The sequence below is a fragment of the Candoia aspera genome, chromosome 10 (assembly GCF_035149785.1).
Source record: "Candoia aspera isolate rCanAsp1 chromosome 10, rCanAsp1.hap2, whole genome shotgun sequence".
NCBI classification, from domain to species: Eukaryota; Metazoa; Chordata; class Lepidosauria; order Squamata; family Boidae; genus Candoia; species Candoia aspera.
Genome location: NC_086162.1, coordinates 3,015,859 through 3,031,208, shown reverse-complemented (window position 1 = coordinate 3,031,208; position 15,350 = coordinate 3,015,859). Strand labels below are relative to the sequence as shown.

The 15,350-nt window shown below is 43.9% G+C and overlaps 2 protein-coding genes across 2 annotated transcripts in view; one reads left to right on the top strand and one right to left on the bottom strand.

The window, feature by feature from the left end:
* PPIE (peptidylprolyl isomerase E) overlaps positions 1–15,350 on the bottom strand; it is a 338,541-nt gene that overhangs the window by 174,562 nt on the left and 148,629 nt on the right. The gene's annotated exons all lie outside the window — the stretch shown is intronic.
* LOC134503080 (microtubule-actin cross-linking factor 1-like) overlaps positions 1–15,350 on the top strand; it is a 272,573-nt gene that overhangs the window by 146,287 nt on the left and 110,936 nt on the right. The window contains exons 33-35 of the mRNA XM_063311709.1: positions 510–665; positions 853–941; positions 2,074–2,209. Of these exons, the coding sequence (XP_063167779.1) occupies positions 510–665; positions 853–941; positions 2,074–2,209 (381 nt within the window). The remainder of the gene's footprint in view (positions 1–509; positions 666–852; positions 942–2,073; positions 2,210–15,350) is intronic.

Below are 15,350 nucleotides of genomic sequence, written 5' to 3'. Positions count from 1 at the left end.
CCCTAAATTAAACAGCCCAATGAGTGCATGATTCCCCCTCCCTCTCTCTGGTATGCAACCCCCCTTTCGTCAGTTCATGCCAGTCTCTTGATTCCCTGCAGGTGTCTTCAATGGCTCAGGCAGTTGACCTTGAGCATGAGAGATAGTCGAAACATGATGTATTCTCACTCCTGAATGTTCCCCTTCCCACTCTACCTACTCGCAAGTCTCTACACGTGTTGACTTCATTCATGCACACGAGTCCAATCAGATGTTCTGGGAATGTTTGATCGGGGAGCATGACATCAACCTTGTTCTGTGCCCCTCAGCCCTTCTTCTTGCACCCTTTGAGGCCCCCAGGCAGGTTTACATTCACTCACCTTAAAGGTGACATCAGTTATATTCTGGTTTTAGTACACTGATCACGGGTAGTTTTATGTTGTATGCCTGTAAGAAGCATTGATGGTATCAGTGACTTTTGTGTATATTATGTATCAACATTCCATGTTGTTTGATTTCATTTTTTGCAGAAAGTTGTAGAAGAAGAGAAGCTGGAACACATGGACAAGGTGAAAGGTCTCCTGGGCTGGGTTACAAGCTTTAAGCAGAGCTCACCGTTCAAAAGCATCCCACCCACAAAGAGGAAAGAGCTGGGAGATATTGAGAAGTCCATTTTGGAGCAGCAGGTGCCTGCATGGGTTTTGGGCCTACATTTCCTTTTATGGTTTCTTTTTCATTATGTCCAAGGCACAGGTCACATAAGTCTTACTCGGATGATGTTTCCAGTGCTATTCACATCTATCTGAGCTTCTTCCTGTGCTGTTTTTTTGGAAATGTATCATGTGAACATTGCCTGCTCTTTCTTCTTCTCAGGTCTTGAATGAAGAATTGGCTGCAAAGAAGGAGGAAGTCTCAGAGGCTATAAAAACTGCTCAGATATTTCTTGCAAAGCATAGCCACAAGTGAGTTGAGAAAATAACATATATCTGGGAAAGTTGGATTGCAGGTAGCCTGTAAAGTAGACCCCAAAATAATCAAATTACTATTTTTTAAATGTGAAATTTTGGAAGATCACCAAATCGCACAAGTTGTTGGCATTCTTTTTGGAAATCTCATGATTTTGACCTTTTTCTGGGAAAAAAATTATGTACAGGGTACCCTGACACTCCGTCTATCTTTCAGCAGAATAATTCTCCAGAAACATAGTGGAACAAGATCAAACTCGATATGTTTAATAAGTCGGCAGAAAAAGTTTGAGTTTGGAAATGGGCCATTTCTGGCCAGGAGGAAAAAGAAATGAAAAATGTCCCCTAGAAGATCCTGATGGGGCAGGCAGCTGGGCAGTGACTCAGACTGCTTGAGATGACTCCATTCTTAAGTCCCCCTCCAGGGTGTCTGCAGGTATGGTAAAACAAGTAATGCTGGTGTTCACAATGGTGCACTCAACCCACATAAAAAATATGTGGAACTTCAATTGTCATCTTGACATTTTTTACCATACTCTGCAGACCTCCCTGCTCCTCTCTGTCCTGTCATATGACCCAAAGAGAAGCTACTGTAAGGGATTAGAAAGAATTTCAGAACCATGAAATTCTTCATGGTGCTTTTCCTGCCTTGTCTATTTTTTATCTTTGTAATGAATTTTTATTCCATTTGGAGGTCTCCAGAAGGTCTTGGTGGTGGTGGTGGTGGTGGTGGTGGTCCACTTAAAGAAAAACGATGGCCATTGCTGACTTAGTAAGTTGTTCCATCTTCCTATATCCAAGTCACATCTTGGATAAAGGGAGTGGTATCAATATTGACTGATTTCATAAGCACATATTGTTTGGTATCATTATTGACCGACTAAATAAACACAAATTGCCAACAGTTGCTGCTAATGGAGTATTTATAACTAGCCACCCACCATTTCACACCTGAAGCCTTGGGAAAGTGTGGTTCATTGATGTTCGAGGGGCTGGGCCAGGGGGACCATTTGCCTGGCCGACTTGTACAGGAATCAGAATGGCAAGCCAGAATCTCCATCAGCTGCTGCTTCTGGACTGCCCATTGGCTGTGTTTCTATTCCAAACTTCCTTCCTTCCCATGCTGCAGGCTTTCTGACCAGGAGAAGGTGCAGATTTCAACCCAGATGGATGCTCTAAAAGAAGCTTATGATCAGCTCTGCTGTGATTCCACAGAACAGCTTCAGCAGCTGCAGAGACACATGGCCCAGGAGATGGCACATAAGGTAGGCCTTTCCCATTCTCCTTATTTTCCACATTTGTGGCATTCTTTCCCCAGTGATGGAAGAGAAGATCCATGCTTTGGGCTGCCCTCTTCTCTTAGGAACACGCTGTTCATACAGGCAACCACCCTTCCTTTTTGTTCCACTCCATTACAGTCTGAGGAGAAACTTCTCAGCCTGTGCAGGTTACTGAAACCAACCAAGAGAGTTTCATACAGCAGCTGACTATTAGTGGATGGTGGACTAGGCCTGTCCAGTGGGAGGGCTCCTACATCTTTTTCAGAGAATGTGTAGCTTTTTGCTGAAGCTTCCCTACACAACATTTCTCTTAGTCACTTAGTTGTGAAAGGCCTATCAAGGTTGGCCTCTCACCTTATCACCATCCATACGTAAGTATGGTTTATATCAGAAAGCTTGGGGTAGGCAATGTCCAAGTCTGCTTCCATCTTCCTATCAATCCCTCTCCTGCACTTGGCTGCTTCTGCAAGAAAAGAAGCTGATAGATCCCTGGGTGAGGGACCAAAACTTATAGGAGCTCCCCAGGAAGCCTTTAGTAGAAGATTCTGTGTGGAAGAGGGAGGAAGGTGTCAGAGGATTGTTCAGGAAATGGAGAACAAAGGGTGAAAATCACAGAAATAAACCAGATGACATGCAAAGGGAGGGTAAGATTGTGGAATGAAACAGAAAAAGAGAAAAGAACCTGGCTGAAATAGGGTTTATGCTTCTAATCCCAAGTGAGCAAGGAGAAAGAATTTCTCTCTTCCCCTCTGCACTGTCCTATGGCAAGATTGTATATACAGCCAGTTCCCAAGCATACCAAGCTTTCCAGTCATAAAGCTATCAGTGGTCAGAAATGGTCAATACATTTCTTCCTTTACTCCTTTACTTCTGCAGCCTTCTGCTCCTTTTCTTATACACTTGGCCAATTGTCTGAGCATCCGTCCTATCTTTGTTACTGCTTTGTTCATAAGTCCTATCTGGATATACCTGTATATCATTGTATATAAATGTGATATTTATGTGTCCAATGCAACCTGTATATCTGTGTGGAGTTGTGTTTTAATGCTTGCAGGCTCCCTCTACTTTGAAGCATTGCAAACCAAATCAGCCAGACAGATTTTGATGTCAAATTTTTATTTGGGCATATCCCCTGCAGAAAAAAGAGTGCTGTTTTAAATCATAGCATCGCAGCAGATACTATTAGTTCTGTCACAAACGCATCAGAATGCTCTTTTCCCAAATGTCGTGGCCACTGCAGCTGTGATTCCCTTGCCAAAGGCTCCTTTGTCCCAACCCGGAACAGTCTATACACTTCCTCCTGTCCACCATGATGCCTCCTAGGAATAATGTATTAGGAAGCAGCACCCCTTAATTCTGGCTGTCTGATGTGGAAGAAGGTCTGCAGAGACCATCTTGTCATTGGTTCTGGGGAAATAGAAGGAGGGAGAGGAATCAGAAGGGTATTTTTAAACTTCACAGAAGAGTGAGAATGAAGCTCTGAAGTTTGGCTTGGGTGCTTCATGGTTGCAGGGAACCTCTTAAACATTTCTGCTTGTGGAAAATCTCCAACTCTCGGGGCAGAAGGATTGTTCAAGTTAAGGCAATGGGTGGAGCAGGTGGACCTGCACACCCGGAACACCCAAACTGGCAGAACTCTCTGCATTGAGCATGATGATGTGTCCCTGTTGTTTTCTGTTTCATGTTGATTTACTATTCAGAATAACTACCATCCTTGTTTACAATTTTCTGTTGTTTTTGAAAAACTAACCCTCCTGGAGTTTGCACCAAAAAACGCACTCTAGAAATGTGGGGCAGTTGTATGGGTGGGCTCTGTGTGGGTGTTCTTTCTACTTTTTGTGCAAAACAAACAGTCGCATGCCGGACGCTAACCCCCAGCTTTTACACTGTGTGCGCCATACGGCTGAGCTGCTACCTAAAGGCTCTGTCTCTAACCGCTCACGGCAAGGCCCCCAACTCTGGTAAGTAAGAAGCCTTTTGACGCCTCTCCTTCCCCTCCTCTTTTTCTCTTGTCTTAATACCTGATTGTGCATGTCTGGAGTCGTGGTTGTGGTGCCAGCGGGTCTGGAAGGCCTTTGCGGCAGAACTGCCCTCCTGCCTTGCTTGGGCCAGGGAATAGGAGCAGGCGCACAGGGGGCATCTGGATGCTCTGGGCCTTTCTGGGTTTAACAGAAGGGTCTCTTGGCCGAAGAATGCTGCCCAACTTTCTCACCTGTGGACCGGTCGTCTTGATGGTCCAAGGCTTCCAGGATGTAAAGATGCACAGATTCTCCAATGCAGCCCCTAACCCCAATTCCTCTTTTCAGTTACTGCTGACCTGCTAGGCTGAGAATACGTAATATGTCCGTGACCGGCACTGATTGTGTGTCGTAGTGGGTAGAGTTCCAGACATGGCAGGAGGCTCTCAGTTGAAACTGCAGCTTTGTCATCTGGCTGCACCTGGATCAGTTTGTAGAACTGGATTCGCAGTGGTCTCAGGACCAATTGCTGTGAGATTGAAAAGCACGTTATTGAACGTACCTCTTCACAGTTGTGCTTGCAGGAAGAGATAGTTAATGGTAAGCAGGTAATTTGGTCCTCCAAGGGCAAACTGCATTTATTTACAGTATTTATTTAATACCCTGTCCATTGGAGTTGGGTGGCTTATAAATTCAAACAAATAAGATAAAATACACTAGAATATTTTGTATAACTCAAGACAGTGTACATAATGCTCCCTCTTCTTGTGTTCCCATGACTACAACAACTCTGTGAGGTAGGTTGGACTGAGAGCGAGGGACTGACCCAAAGTCATCCAGCCGGCTTCTGTGCCAAAAGGAGGACTAGAACTTGTGGTCTCCTGGTCTCCACTTAACCGCTACATGAAACTGACTTCTTCCAAATATTGTGGGATTTAGGTTTTTCCATGTAAGTGGGGATGGGTCATGAAGACTTTGGAAGTCCCACAGTGTCCTGAAATTGAGGAAGTCATGTTTAGATGGTCAGAAGCCACTTGGCTGCATCTCTTCCTACAGGCTGCCACTTCCAAGCCAGTCAATGGGTTGTTGTGTCTGGGTACTGTAACTGCTGAGCAAAAAGGGAACCTGTTGAATCTTTAGGGAACTGTGCGCCTTCCCCTTCTCCCTTTTCTTGGGTTCATGTGGGTGAACTGTGTTGTGGTTCTTCTGTGCTTTCTGTCTCCTCCTTTGGATAAAGGGGACTAAGATGAGTGCATGGCTGTTGTTCTTCATATGCTTCTCTCTCTTTTTCTCTCCCTGTCTTTTTCCACTGACCTTAAACTGGAGGAATGTGGCTGCAAGGTCTCTCTTGCTGCTTTGCTGCTCTTGCTGGGTGCCCAAAATGTCTCAGTGATGCCTCATCTGCCTGGCTAGATTGAGCTCCAAAGTGAAAATAGTTTGCAAGATCAAAGTTGTTCCATGTGATATCATACAACATATAAATTACCAACCTAATGCTCTCTAGCTCAGTATTCACCATACCTTAGATGACTGAGACATCTTGGACTGGGATTCATTTACAGTATAAGTCAACTATTACTATGATCCTGATATTTCTTTTCTCTTTCCTCTCCCTGCTCCTCTGCCCCAGGGAAATGAGACTATTGCTGGAGTGCTAGATCTTAGCACAATGGAAGTCTTCTCTATTTTTGATGCCATGCAAAAAGGTCTCCTAGACCAAGAAACAGGCCTTCTCCTTTTGGAAGCCCAGGTGATCACAGCCGGTCTGATGGTTCCCAATGCTAGTGAAAAGCTCTCTTTGGCAGAAGGCCTGGCAACAGGCATAATAAATTGCAAGACCTACCAACAGTTAGAAGAATTGCAGAATGCTGTCCAGCTGATTAAGAACATGCAACTGAAAGACAGCCCATTTCTTCCTGTTGTTGCTGCCATTGAAAATGGAATCATCAGTGAAAGTACTGGGTTAAAAATAGCACGAATACAGCTTCTCACTGGAAACTTTATAGATCCTTCCAGCCATGAGCAAATTGGCTTAGAAGATGCTCTTCAAAAAGGCTTCATTACCCGTCACCTTCATGGGAAGTTGGTATCTTGCTTGAGATTTTGTGAGGCTTTGATTGACCCAAATTCAGCTGAGAAAATTAGCTTGAATGATCTGATGCAGCAGTGTGTCCCTCACCAGGAGACAGGACTAAGGTTGCTCCCAGTCAAACAGCTGTCAGGTGGGATGGTGAGCTTGCAGTCAGGCCAAGAAGCAAACATCCTCTGTGCAGTTCAAGAAGGACTAATAGAGAAGGAGGTGGCAGTGAGATTATTGGAAGCCCAGCTCTTTGCTGGCGGCCTCGAGGACCCCAAAAGTGGCTGCCGGTTAACTGTGGAGGAAGCTGTAAGACATAATTTAATTAAAAGAAATCTGGCTTGTGACCTTCTGGTCAGACAACTGCAGACAGGTGGCATTATAGATACAGTAACCGGAGAGAGGTTTTCATTAGATGAAGCAATAGATGGAGGCCTGGTGACACCAAGGCTTGCAGTGATGATCCTGGAATCCCTTCGATCATTTATGGGCCTTGTGAGGCCTGAGTCAGGAGAGGTTGTGTCTGTTATGGATTCTCTGGAGCAAGGTATCCTAACTTCTGAGCTAGCTGATAACATTTTAAGAGGCAGGCAAAACATCAAAGCACTTTTTATATCAGAGACTAATGAAATCCTTCCCTGGAAGAAAGCTGTTGATTGTGGAATCCTGAATAAAGGTGTTGCCAAAAAATTAAAATCAACCTGCCTCCCTGACTTCATGCCAGGGATGCCCCTTTCTGGCCCCTCAAGCAATCTCCAAAGGAGAAGCTCTTCATCTGCTGGTCTTGTAGATCATGGAGAACAATGCAAAGGTCCCTTAAGAAGCTGTGAAGAATGGATGTTGCTCTATTTGATGACTCACAGCTATGTAAACATCCACAATGGCCAAAAATTGCTTCTAGTAGATGGAGAGTTAAACAACCTGTCTGAAATCCTTGTGCCAGCACAAGAAAATGGCTCTAGCATTGTCTTCTTAGACGCCAGCAAAATACAACCCCAAGAATGGTGTGAGGTTGATGGCAGGAATGCCACAACTGAAGAAACTGGACTCTGTGATGAATTAGTTTTAAAGGAATTCCAGCTTAATTCATTTGCATCAGAAAATGAGCAGGAACAAAATCTGCAACCCCACATTTGTCTACCTAGTAAAAAGATTGAAGTGGAAATTGGAGATACAAATGAAAATGTGAATGTGAAGGAGCGAGAGATGGAAGCTGATCTTGCAGGAGACTTTAAAAGTGAGAGGGATGACCCCAGAAGAGGGCAAGGTTTGATGATGATACAGAACAAGAGTGATATGGAGCTGCAAGAGTGCAAATCCAGTTTTGAAATTGAATCTAGGAATGAAGAAGTCACAGGGGAAGATGCTAAGCTTGAAAAACAACTATCAAAAGAGGAAAAGATTATATTCAAAGAGCAAGAGAAAGAAATGGGAAAAAGTGATGTCAGAAAAGAAATAGATTTGTCTTTTGACAGTTTGGAAAAAATGGAAAAATCTCACATTTTAATAGATAATGTTGTAGAAAAGGCTACTCTTGCAGCAATAGATAGAAGGCCAGAGGCTACTGGCTGGTTAAGCATGGGAAAAGTGCAAAATGGATCAATAGAAGGCCTTTTTAATCAAGATGAAGGGAAACCTGCAGACAAACGTATTAAGAGAGGGCAGTTGGCCACAGACAAAAGAGTAGTTCCTTTCTATCAAAGTGATAGTTCTGTATTGCCAAAACTATCTGCAGGACTGGAAGAAGACAGCACTCTGAATATGTTGTTAACCCAGTTGCAAGGCGGTGGCATAATTCACGAACAGACAGGGAAGAAGATGCTTCTGGATGAGTCCATTGCCTGTGGAGCTGTGTCCACCCATACAGCCATCAAAGTGATGGGTGAGATGAAAATGTTTAGTGGCTTCTTTGATGCAGAGACCTGTGAGTCATTAACCACTGAAGAAGTAATCAGTGCGGGACTGATGGATGAGAGACTTCTCCAGAAGGTCTTAGCTTCAGATCAAGCCATAAGTGGTATTGTAGACCCATGGAGCAAAAGCATTTACTCCATCAAGGATGCATCTGAATTTGGACTATTGGATAAAGAAACTGCTGCAAGAATTCTAGAGGCACAAATAGTTACTGGAGGAATTGTTGATTTCAGGCGTGGCAAAAAAATGTCAGTCACACTGGCTTCCAACCTTGGCCTAATACACAAATCCACTCAAGAGAATCTTAAGAAACTGGAGAAAGCATATAAGGGCAAATATGCTGAGGACACAATTAAAGAAAAACTCATTGCTCTGCAGGCTGAAATAGGAGGTGTCTTAGATCCTAAAACTAAAGAACCGTTGACTGTCACTCAGGCTGTAGAACAGGGATATCTGGCTAAGGAGAAAGCCTTTAGACTCCTAACTAAACAGATAGTTAATGGAGGCATCCTTCATCCCAGGACTGGCATGAGACTTTCAGTTGAGGATGCTATGGAACATGGATTGATAGATGAAAGCCTCTACCAAGATCTCAAAAAGGCAGAAGGTGTATGTCTACACCAGTATGTTCATCCTGAAATGAACAAAATTGTGCCTTTACCTCAAGCCATATCCCTTGGATTAATTAGCTCAGATTTTCAAAGCAAAGTTCAAGAAATACAAGCCTCAGCTGGAAGCATATTTGATCCTGATTCTGGCCAGAAAGTTACATTGACTCAAGCTGTTAAGAAAGGGTTATTACCCAAGCCAGTTATGGAACAAGCAGTAATCTCCTCTGAAATGAAGGAAGCTATTCTTTACCCAGAAAACTGTAGCTTGGTCCCATATTCAGAATTGGTCAGAAGGAGCAAAATTGACATTGAATCAGGGCAGAGATACTTAGAAGTTGTTCCCTTTCAAGACATCAGAGATGATGTTACTGGGAATATATTGTTATGTTCTCAGGCAGTTAAACTTGGCAAAGTAGACCCCACGCTTGCTTTGAGGTTGCTGCAGGCTCAGGCAGACACAGGAGGCGTCATGGAAACTTCTACTGGCCAAAGACTGTCACTGGCGTCTGCTCTGGAACGAGAAGTGGTGGATGAAGATACAGCTAAATTCATTGCTATTAATCAGATTTTGTCCGGAGGGATTGTTAGTGCTGAGAGTGGAAAGCGGATAACATTAGAAGAGGCCATTGAAAAAGGATTAATCACAACAAAATTAGCCAGTGCAATTCAAGAAACTGATCCAATCACCAATAAATGTGGACATGACTTGGAAGAGCATGAAGGCCCTCAGCCCCAAAAGTTGCTGCAAAATAATACGTCAAAGACTGAAACATTGGTCATTCATAAATATCATAGTAATGAAAAACAGATGATGCAGTCTGAAGCAGTGGGCTACGGTACTTCTGCAAATGCTGGTACTGGTTCATTGGAAGGAGGTGGGAAGATGGTGAAAGATGAATCTATTCTCCCTTCCCCTTCTCCTCTCTCAGCCATGGACAGCTCATCCAGTCAATTTCTAGGGGACAACAAGCTGGCACCTGAGCTTGCCTTCATGTTAGACCCAGTTGAAGACCTGAGAGTAAAAACCCAGAAAAAAAATAGTAAGAGGAAAAGTAAATTGAGGAAGAAAGAACTCTGGAAAGCAGAGTTAGAAAGGCAAACTGCAAATAATCAAGAGACTGAAAAGATACTGGAAGGAACTTTACCTATAGACAGTAGCATGATTAATGGAGACCAGGAACAAAAAGGAAAAGGTTTTGAGCAGGAAGAAAGTGCTAGTATATCTCTTGGCCTTGAAATAGCTAATAGGACCATGTACTTACAGTCTGTAGAGGAGCTGGCATCAAAAGGACTCAGTTCTATAATTCAGCAAGAGGAAGAAGAAGGTGACATATATTTTCAAGGCTCTACCAAGGTTGTGTCCAAGAAGCAAGCTGATAACATATTACTTAGGGACACTAAAATGGAGCTACCAAATCAAGGATCAGAATTAAAAGCTCATGAACTCAGCACTGTGGAAAGCATTGACTTAAAAAACACTAAGAAGAAGAAAGCAAAAAAGATTAAAAAATGGAGCGCTCCCTCATCAGATTCCAGGGACACCATGATAAGAAGAATCAACGTAGAGTTAATTCCTAGCATTCCAGAATCCTTCCAGGAAAACACATCTGGTGGGGTAAGAGGCACATTTAAACAAGGTGAAGTTGAAGGACAGGACCATCAGGCATGCCGGAAAGAGAAGCAACATGCTGGAGTTAAAGAGAGCATTGTGGATGATAGGAAAGTGAATATTGCCCAAAAGACAGCTGCACCGGAAGAGGTTTCTGAACAAAAGGCAAGAATTTACAGGGATTCTTTGACAGATACCATAGAAGAACAAACATCTCTAGAAAAAAAGCAAAAACCTTTTGGCTCAAAAGAGCAGGTCCCCAAGGTAACAGCCTTCAGTTATACAGAATCCTTTGGGTCTTCTGAGCCAAAACCAGAGGCCCTTCAGAGCAGAAAGATTTTAGAGGGCAAGTTAAGTTCTTGCTCTTCTGTGACATCATTCAGACAAGAAGAAACTGCAGTCAAAGAAGTACCTGGAAAAGATGAAAACGTTGGTCATAAAGAACTGTCCATGTCTGCAGAAGCAGAGGGGTCATGGCATGGTGATGCTAAGAAAGGCAAAATTATTGGACCAGAGGGACAGATTCTACAAGAGAGGGAGTTCCTGGAAAGCAAAAGGAATTCTACTGGAAAGTTATGCATGCAGCAGGAATTAGTCTCAAAAATGATCAGAGAAGGCAAGAAAGTTGATGATTCTTCCTGCATGGTTGAAAATAGAGAAGAGAAATGTCAAGATGCTTCCATATCATCCAAGGTAGGTAGTTTGTTAAAGTAAATCTTAAGGGGCCCATGCATATCTGTTGAGTTAACTCTAGTTGACAACTGAAAGGGTATTTCTGAAGACAAAATAGATACCCTGTAAAAGTTGTCTGACAGCCAGTTTAGTGTGGTAGTGAAGGCATCAGGCTAGAAACTGGGAGACCCTGAGTTCTAGTCCTGCCTTAGACACAAAGCCAGCAGGGTGACCTTGGGCCAGTCCCTCTCTCTCATCCCCAGGAATGAGGCAATGGCAAACTACTTCCGAAATCGTGCCAAGAAAACTGCGGGGACTTGTCCAGGTAGTTGCCAGGAGTCAATGCTGACTCGAAGGCACCAAAAAAAAAAAAAAGTTGTCTGGCTTAGACTATTCCCCAGAAATGCACCCATCCATGGAAGGGAAGTGCCACCTAATCTGAGAGATTATTGTTTGTTTTCAATGAAACCATGATCTCAAAAATGACAAATGAGAACTCTGCAGCTTTATTACTGCTTTATTTTATTACTTATTTAAATATATTTAATTCCTGCCTCCTGTCTGGATTCAAAATCCAGAGGGCAACTAACAGTTTTACGAGGTCAATCAGTGTTGCAATTATCTAGCATAAATGATGACATCTGCACTAAAAATTTAAATTGAACAATGATGCAGTTAAAAGGCTAGCCAAGAACTGAAATGGCCAAATCCAAAAACTAGTTTAATCCAATGTTGGAATGTTGTCAGTGATGGGACTGGTAAGCATCTTTGGGAGAGGGTCTAAGAAGGTGAGAGCCATTCCAGAGAAACACTTACTAGAGTTTTGAAAAACGATCTTTAATTTTAAAAAAAAAATTGATTGGAAGAAAAAAATGGGCTATTTGGGAAAGAACTGAGCGTTTATAAATAAAACAAAGGCAAAGAGGAAAAGATATGCTTGTCCTGTTCTCTGTCCCTGTCCCTCTTTTGAAAACTCTTTATATCTTGCTCTTCTAGGCTCCATTTAGCAAACAGCTTTGCCTGAACTATGATGAAAGGTTGGTTGCGCTGCTCTCCAGGGTGCGTGGCATTGAGATGCGCATGCAAAGGGTTCAGCTGACAGAGCTGAACCTCCAAGCGCTGCAGGAACTGCTTTGCCAGGCTGAGGTAAGAGAAGCAGGTTCAAGACCTCAGAAAAGCCATGCCATGCCTTGCATGGTCAGTGTCTTGCTCTGCTTGAGGACATTGCAGTGTCAGCCCTTCGAGGTTGTTCAACAGGAAACCGACTCCACAGGAAGACTAGAACTAGTTTTATTGAGACAGGCTCCAGTAACAGCATCTTGCAAGCCTGCCTGCGTTTTTCCTCCTCTCCCTCTTCTGCCCCAGGGAGCCAGGGAGGAGCCAACCTGAGCATCTTCCTAATGCTGTCTCCTTTCCCGGGGCTTAAGGAATGCTTTTGCCCCTTCTGTTTTCATAATGGCTTTTGAATATTTCCCTCAGGGCCATCTCCATGGCACTCTGTATGCAGGGACATGCCAGAGGAAGGCTGTGCAGTCAACTGTGGCTCGGACTATGTGCCATGTTGGTTTGGGCCTGTAGGTGCCCCTGTAGGCACCATACTCTAGTAAGGTTGTTTAAAACAGAATTTAAGAGAGGACGGGATGCCATGCTTCTGTTTTCATTCTTCCTTTACTTCATTGGCAACTGGAGGCAGGGAACCTAAAGGGAGTCAAGTGATGCACCACATAAAGCACCTGGCACCTGAATGTTTTGAGAGGACAAAGCAGAAAAGAGGTGATGCAGAAGAGACTCTGTTGTTTTGGGAATGGAAGGTCCCCTGGCTCAAATTAGCATCTTCCTGGAAATTTCACCCCCGTGGATCTCAAGCCCTTTCCAGCTCCCTCTCACGGCCCACTTGCAAATGCTTCTGGGCATCAGACACACACCCTCTGCCAGTTGGGTGAAGTTGCCAGTCCAGCTGTTGTGGGATGTATGTGTGGGGTGAGGGAGTGGGGCTAGAAAAATGCAGTTCTGCCCAGAGCAGGTAAATCGGCTAGGTTAGGGATGTATCCTTGCCTCAGTTTCCAAATGGTAACAGCTCTTGACTTCATGTCTGTCCTTCCGTCTCTCCCTCCCCAATTTGCACATTGGCCTTCATGTTGTTAAGCCCTTAGGCCCACCAGGCCAAGAAGAGAAAACGTGTGGACTCTGTCCCTGTGGCGAACGATGAAGACGGTGGACTTGGAGTCTTGCTGGTTGCTCAGTCCTGCTCTTGATGAGTGAGGCTGAGAGAGTGGAGTGACAGCCCTGCCTTGTTCATGTATTTTGAGTGGGCTCTAGACACCACTGTGGCACGTTTGTAAATGTGTTTGCTGTGTTTGTAACTACCTTTTTTCTCCCCTCTCCAAAAATAGAAGTTATGCAGGGAAAGCTATAAAGGCCACATTGTGCCTTTTCATTATTAGAGACCTCAGTCCAGAAGCATTCTTTAAGCCCAGTCTCCTCTAATTACATTTAATTACGCTTTAGCCATGGAAAGATGAGCTTTGTGGGAAGCAAAGCTTGAGGGGTGGCTTATGTAATTCAGCTGTTTGGCCCCAATCATGCTTGGACAAGTGATGCAAGTGCAATAGCTGTGATTCTTCTGCTCAGACAGGGTCAGGGTGATCTGGAACAAGCAGGCAGAGGGAGTGTGAAGCTCAGGTTTGTTCCAGACTTGGAAAACACTTTGTCTTGTTTCACTTTTAACTTAACAGTATCCTCTTCATCTTAGGCCTTGGATGGGGAGCTGAAGGATCTGTCAGCTCCGGTGAATCAGGAGCTGGAAGCTGTGAAAGGCATTGTGGCCAACTGTCCCCAGGAGGTCCCTGAGCAATTACTGAGGGCTTTGGAGAAGGATGCCAAGAACCTTTTGAAGTCTTTTGGCTCTGTCAGCGAAGTCCTGACTTCTTGGCTGCTGAACCTTCACGCTGCAGCAGAAGCAGAAAAGGTACTGCCTTCTTTAAGGGCCAAAAACATTCCTGGTGGGAATAATTTATCAAATGTAGGACAGTTCTGGCACTCAAACTCTCTAGAAAAAGGTTAGAAAGAAGACTGGTGGATGAAAATGAAAGAACCAGGTAAGGAGGATATAGATTATGGTTGGTTGTGTGCTATTTTTTCATCACACATGACATGGAGTGGTTGATGTGGGAAAATTTTTCCATTTGGCTCTATAAACCAAGAGTGGGCATTTGGGGATCTGCAACAGGAACATAGACCTCCATTAATTCAGGTAAATTTCAGAGACCCTGCTGCAATAAAATGTTGCTGCAGCTTAGTTCATAAACAAAATAAGAAGAAATGGCTGTTAAAATAAACATCTTGCAGTAGAATGCTGCTTCTGTTTTTCATATACAGCCTGGTGATACAAGGAAATAACATATATACTAACCTGATACTGCACCATTGAGGATGCTGCACCATTTGATTAGAAAATCAAAACAGCTGCTCAGTGGTGCAGTGTCAGTCAGTTTTATTTTGGAATGGAGAAAAGATGGCTTATTGAAACTAATTCATTTATGGCTCCTGGGCTTCTCTGCTACTTGTTAATACTGTGTTAAATGAAGGTTTATTTTGTTTGCTGCCAAACATTTTATCCCCATCCAAAAAGGGAGCCCCCTAGGCCTTTTCCCACTTGCACCTAACCATGGCACAAACACGTTCTGGCAACATCTGTTTTCTGCTGTATTCCCGTGACAGTGCCTTCCATCTCATCCCCAGTCCAAGTCATCCTTGGCTGCACCCATGTCAAACTAGCATCTTCCTTCCTTATTTCAGCACCATCCAAGAGCATCTTCAAGGTGTTGTGTCACCTGTGATGGAAGTCAGGAGACTCCAAGGACTAGGAAGAGAGGCGGGAAAGGGATCAGCCATGGGGACAGCAGAAGTCTTGCCAGGATGATGTTCTACTGATTCAAGAAGGGTGGGGAACATGTCAGCTGAATAGTGGGAAGGTGTCTTTTGAGGGAAAGTCCAGTTCTGTGAGGCAGCTGGGTCCTCAGCTACACGTGGGCTCTTCTTTGAACAGAACGTTCTTGTCTGTGTTTGTGACCAGCTCCAGGGGTTGCCTTTATTTGTGAGGGTCCATTTGCACGTCGATTTCTTTTCTTCCACCCTCCAAACTTTCTTTTACTGCCCATGTGGCAAAAGGCTCTTGAGAGAGGCACCCGCAGTTTTCCTCACACTACAGTACAGTTATTTTTCTACGCTTTCTTAGAATATGTAACTAGCTTTGTTTTTTTGTTTTTTCATTACCTGTGAGCCT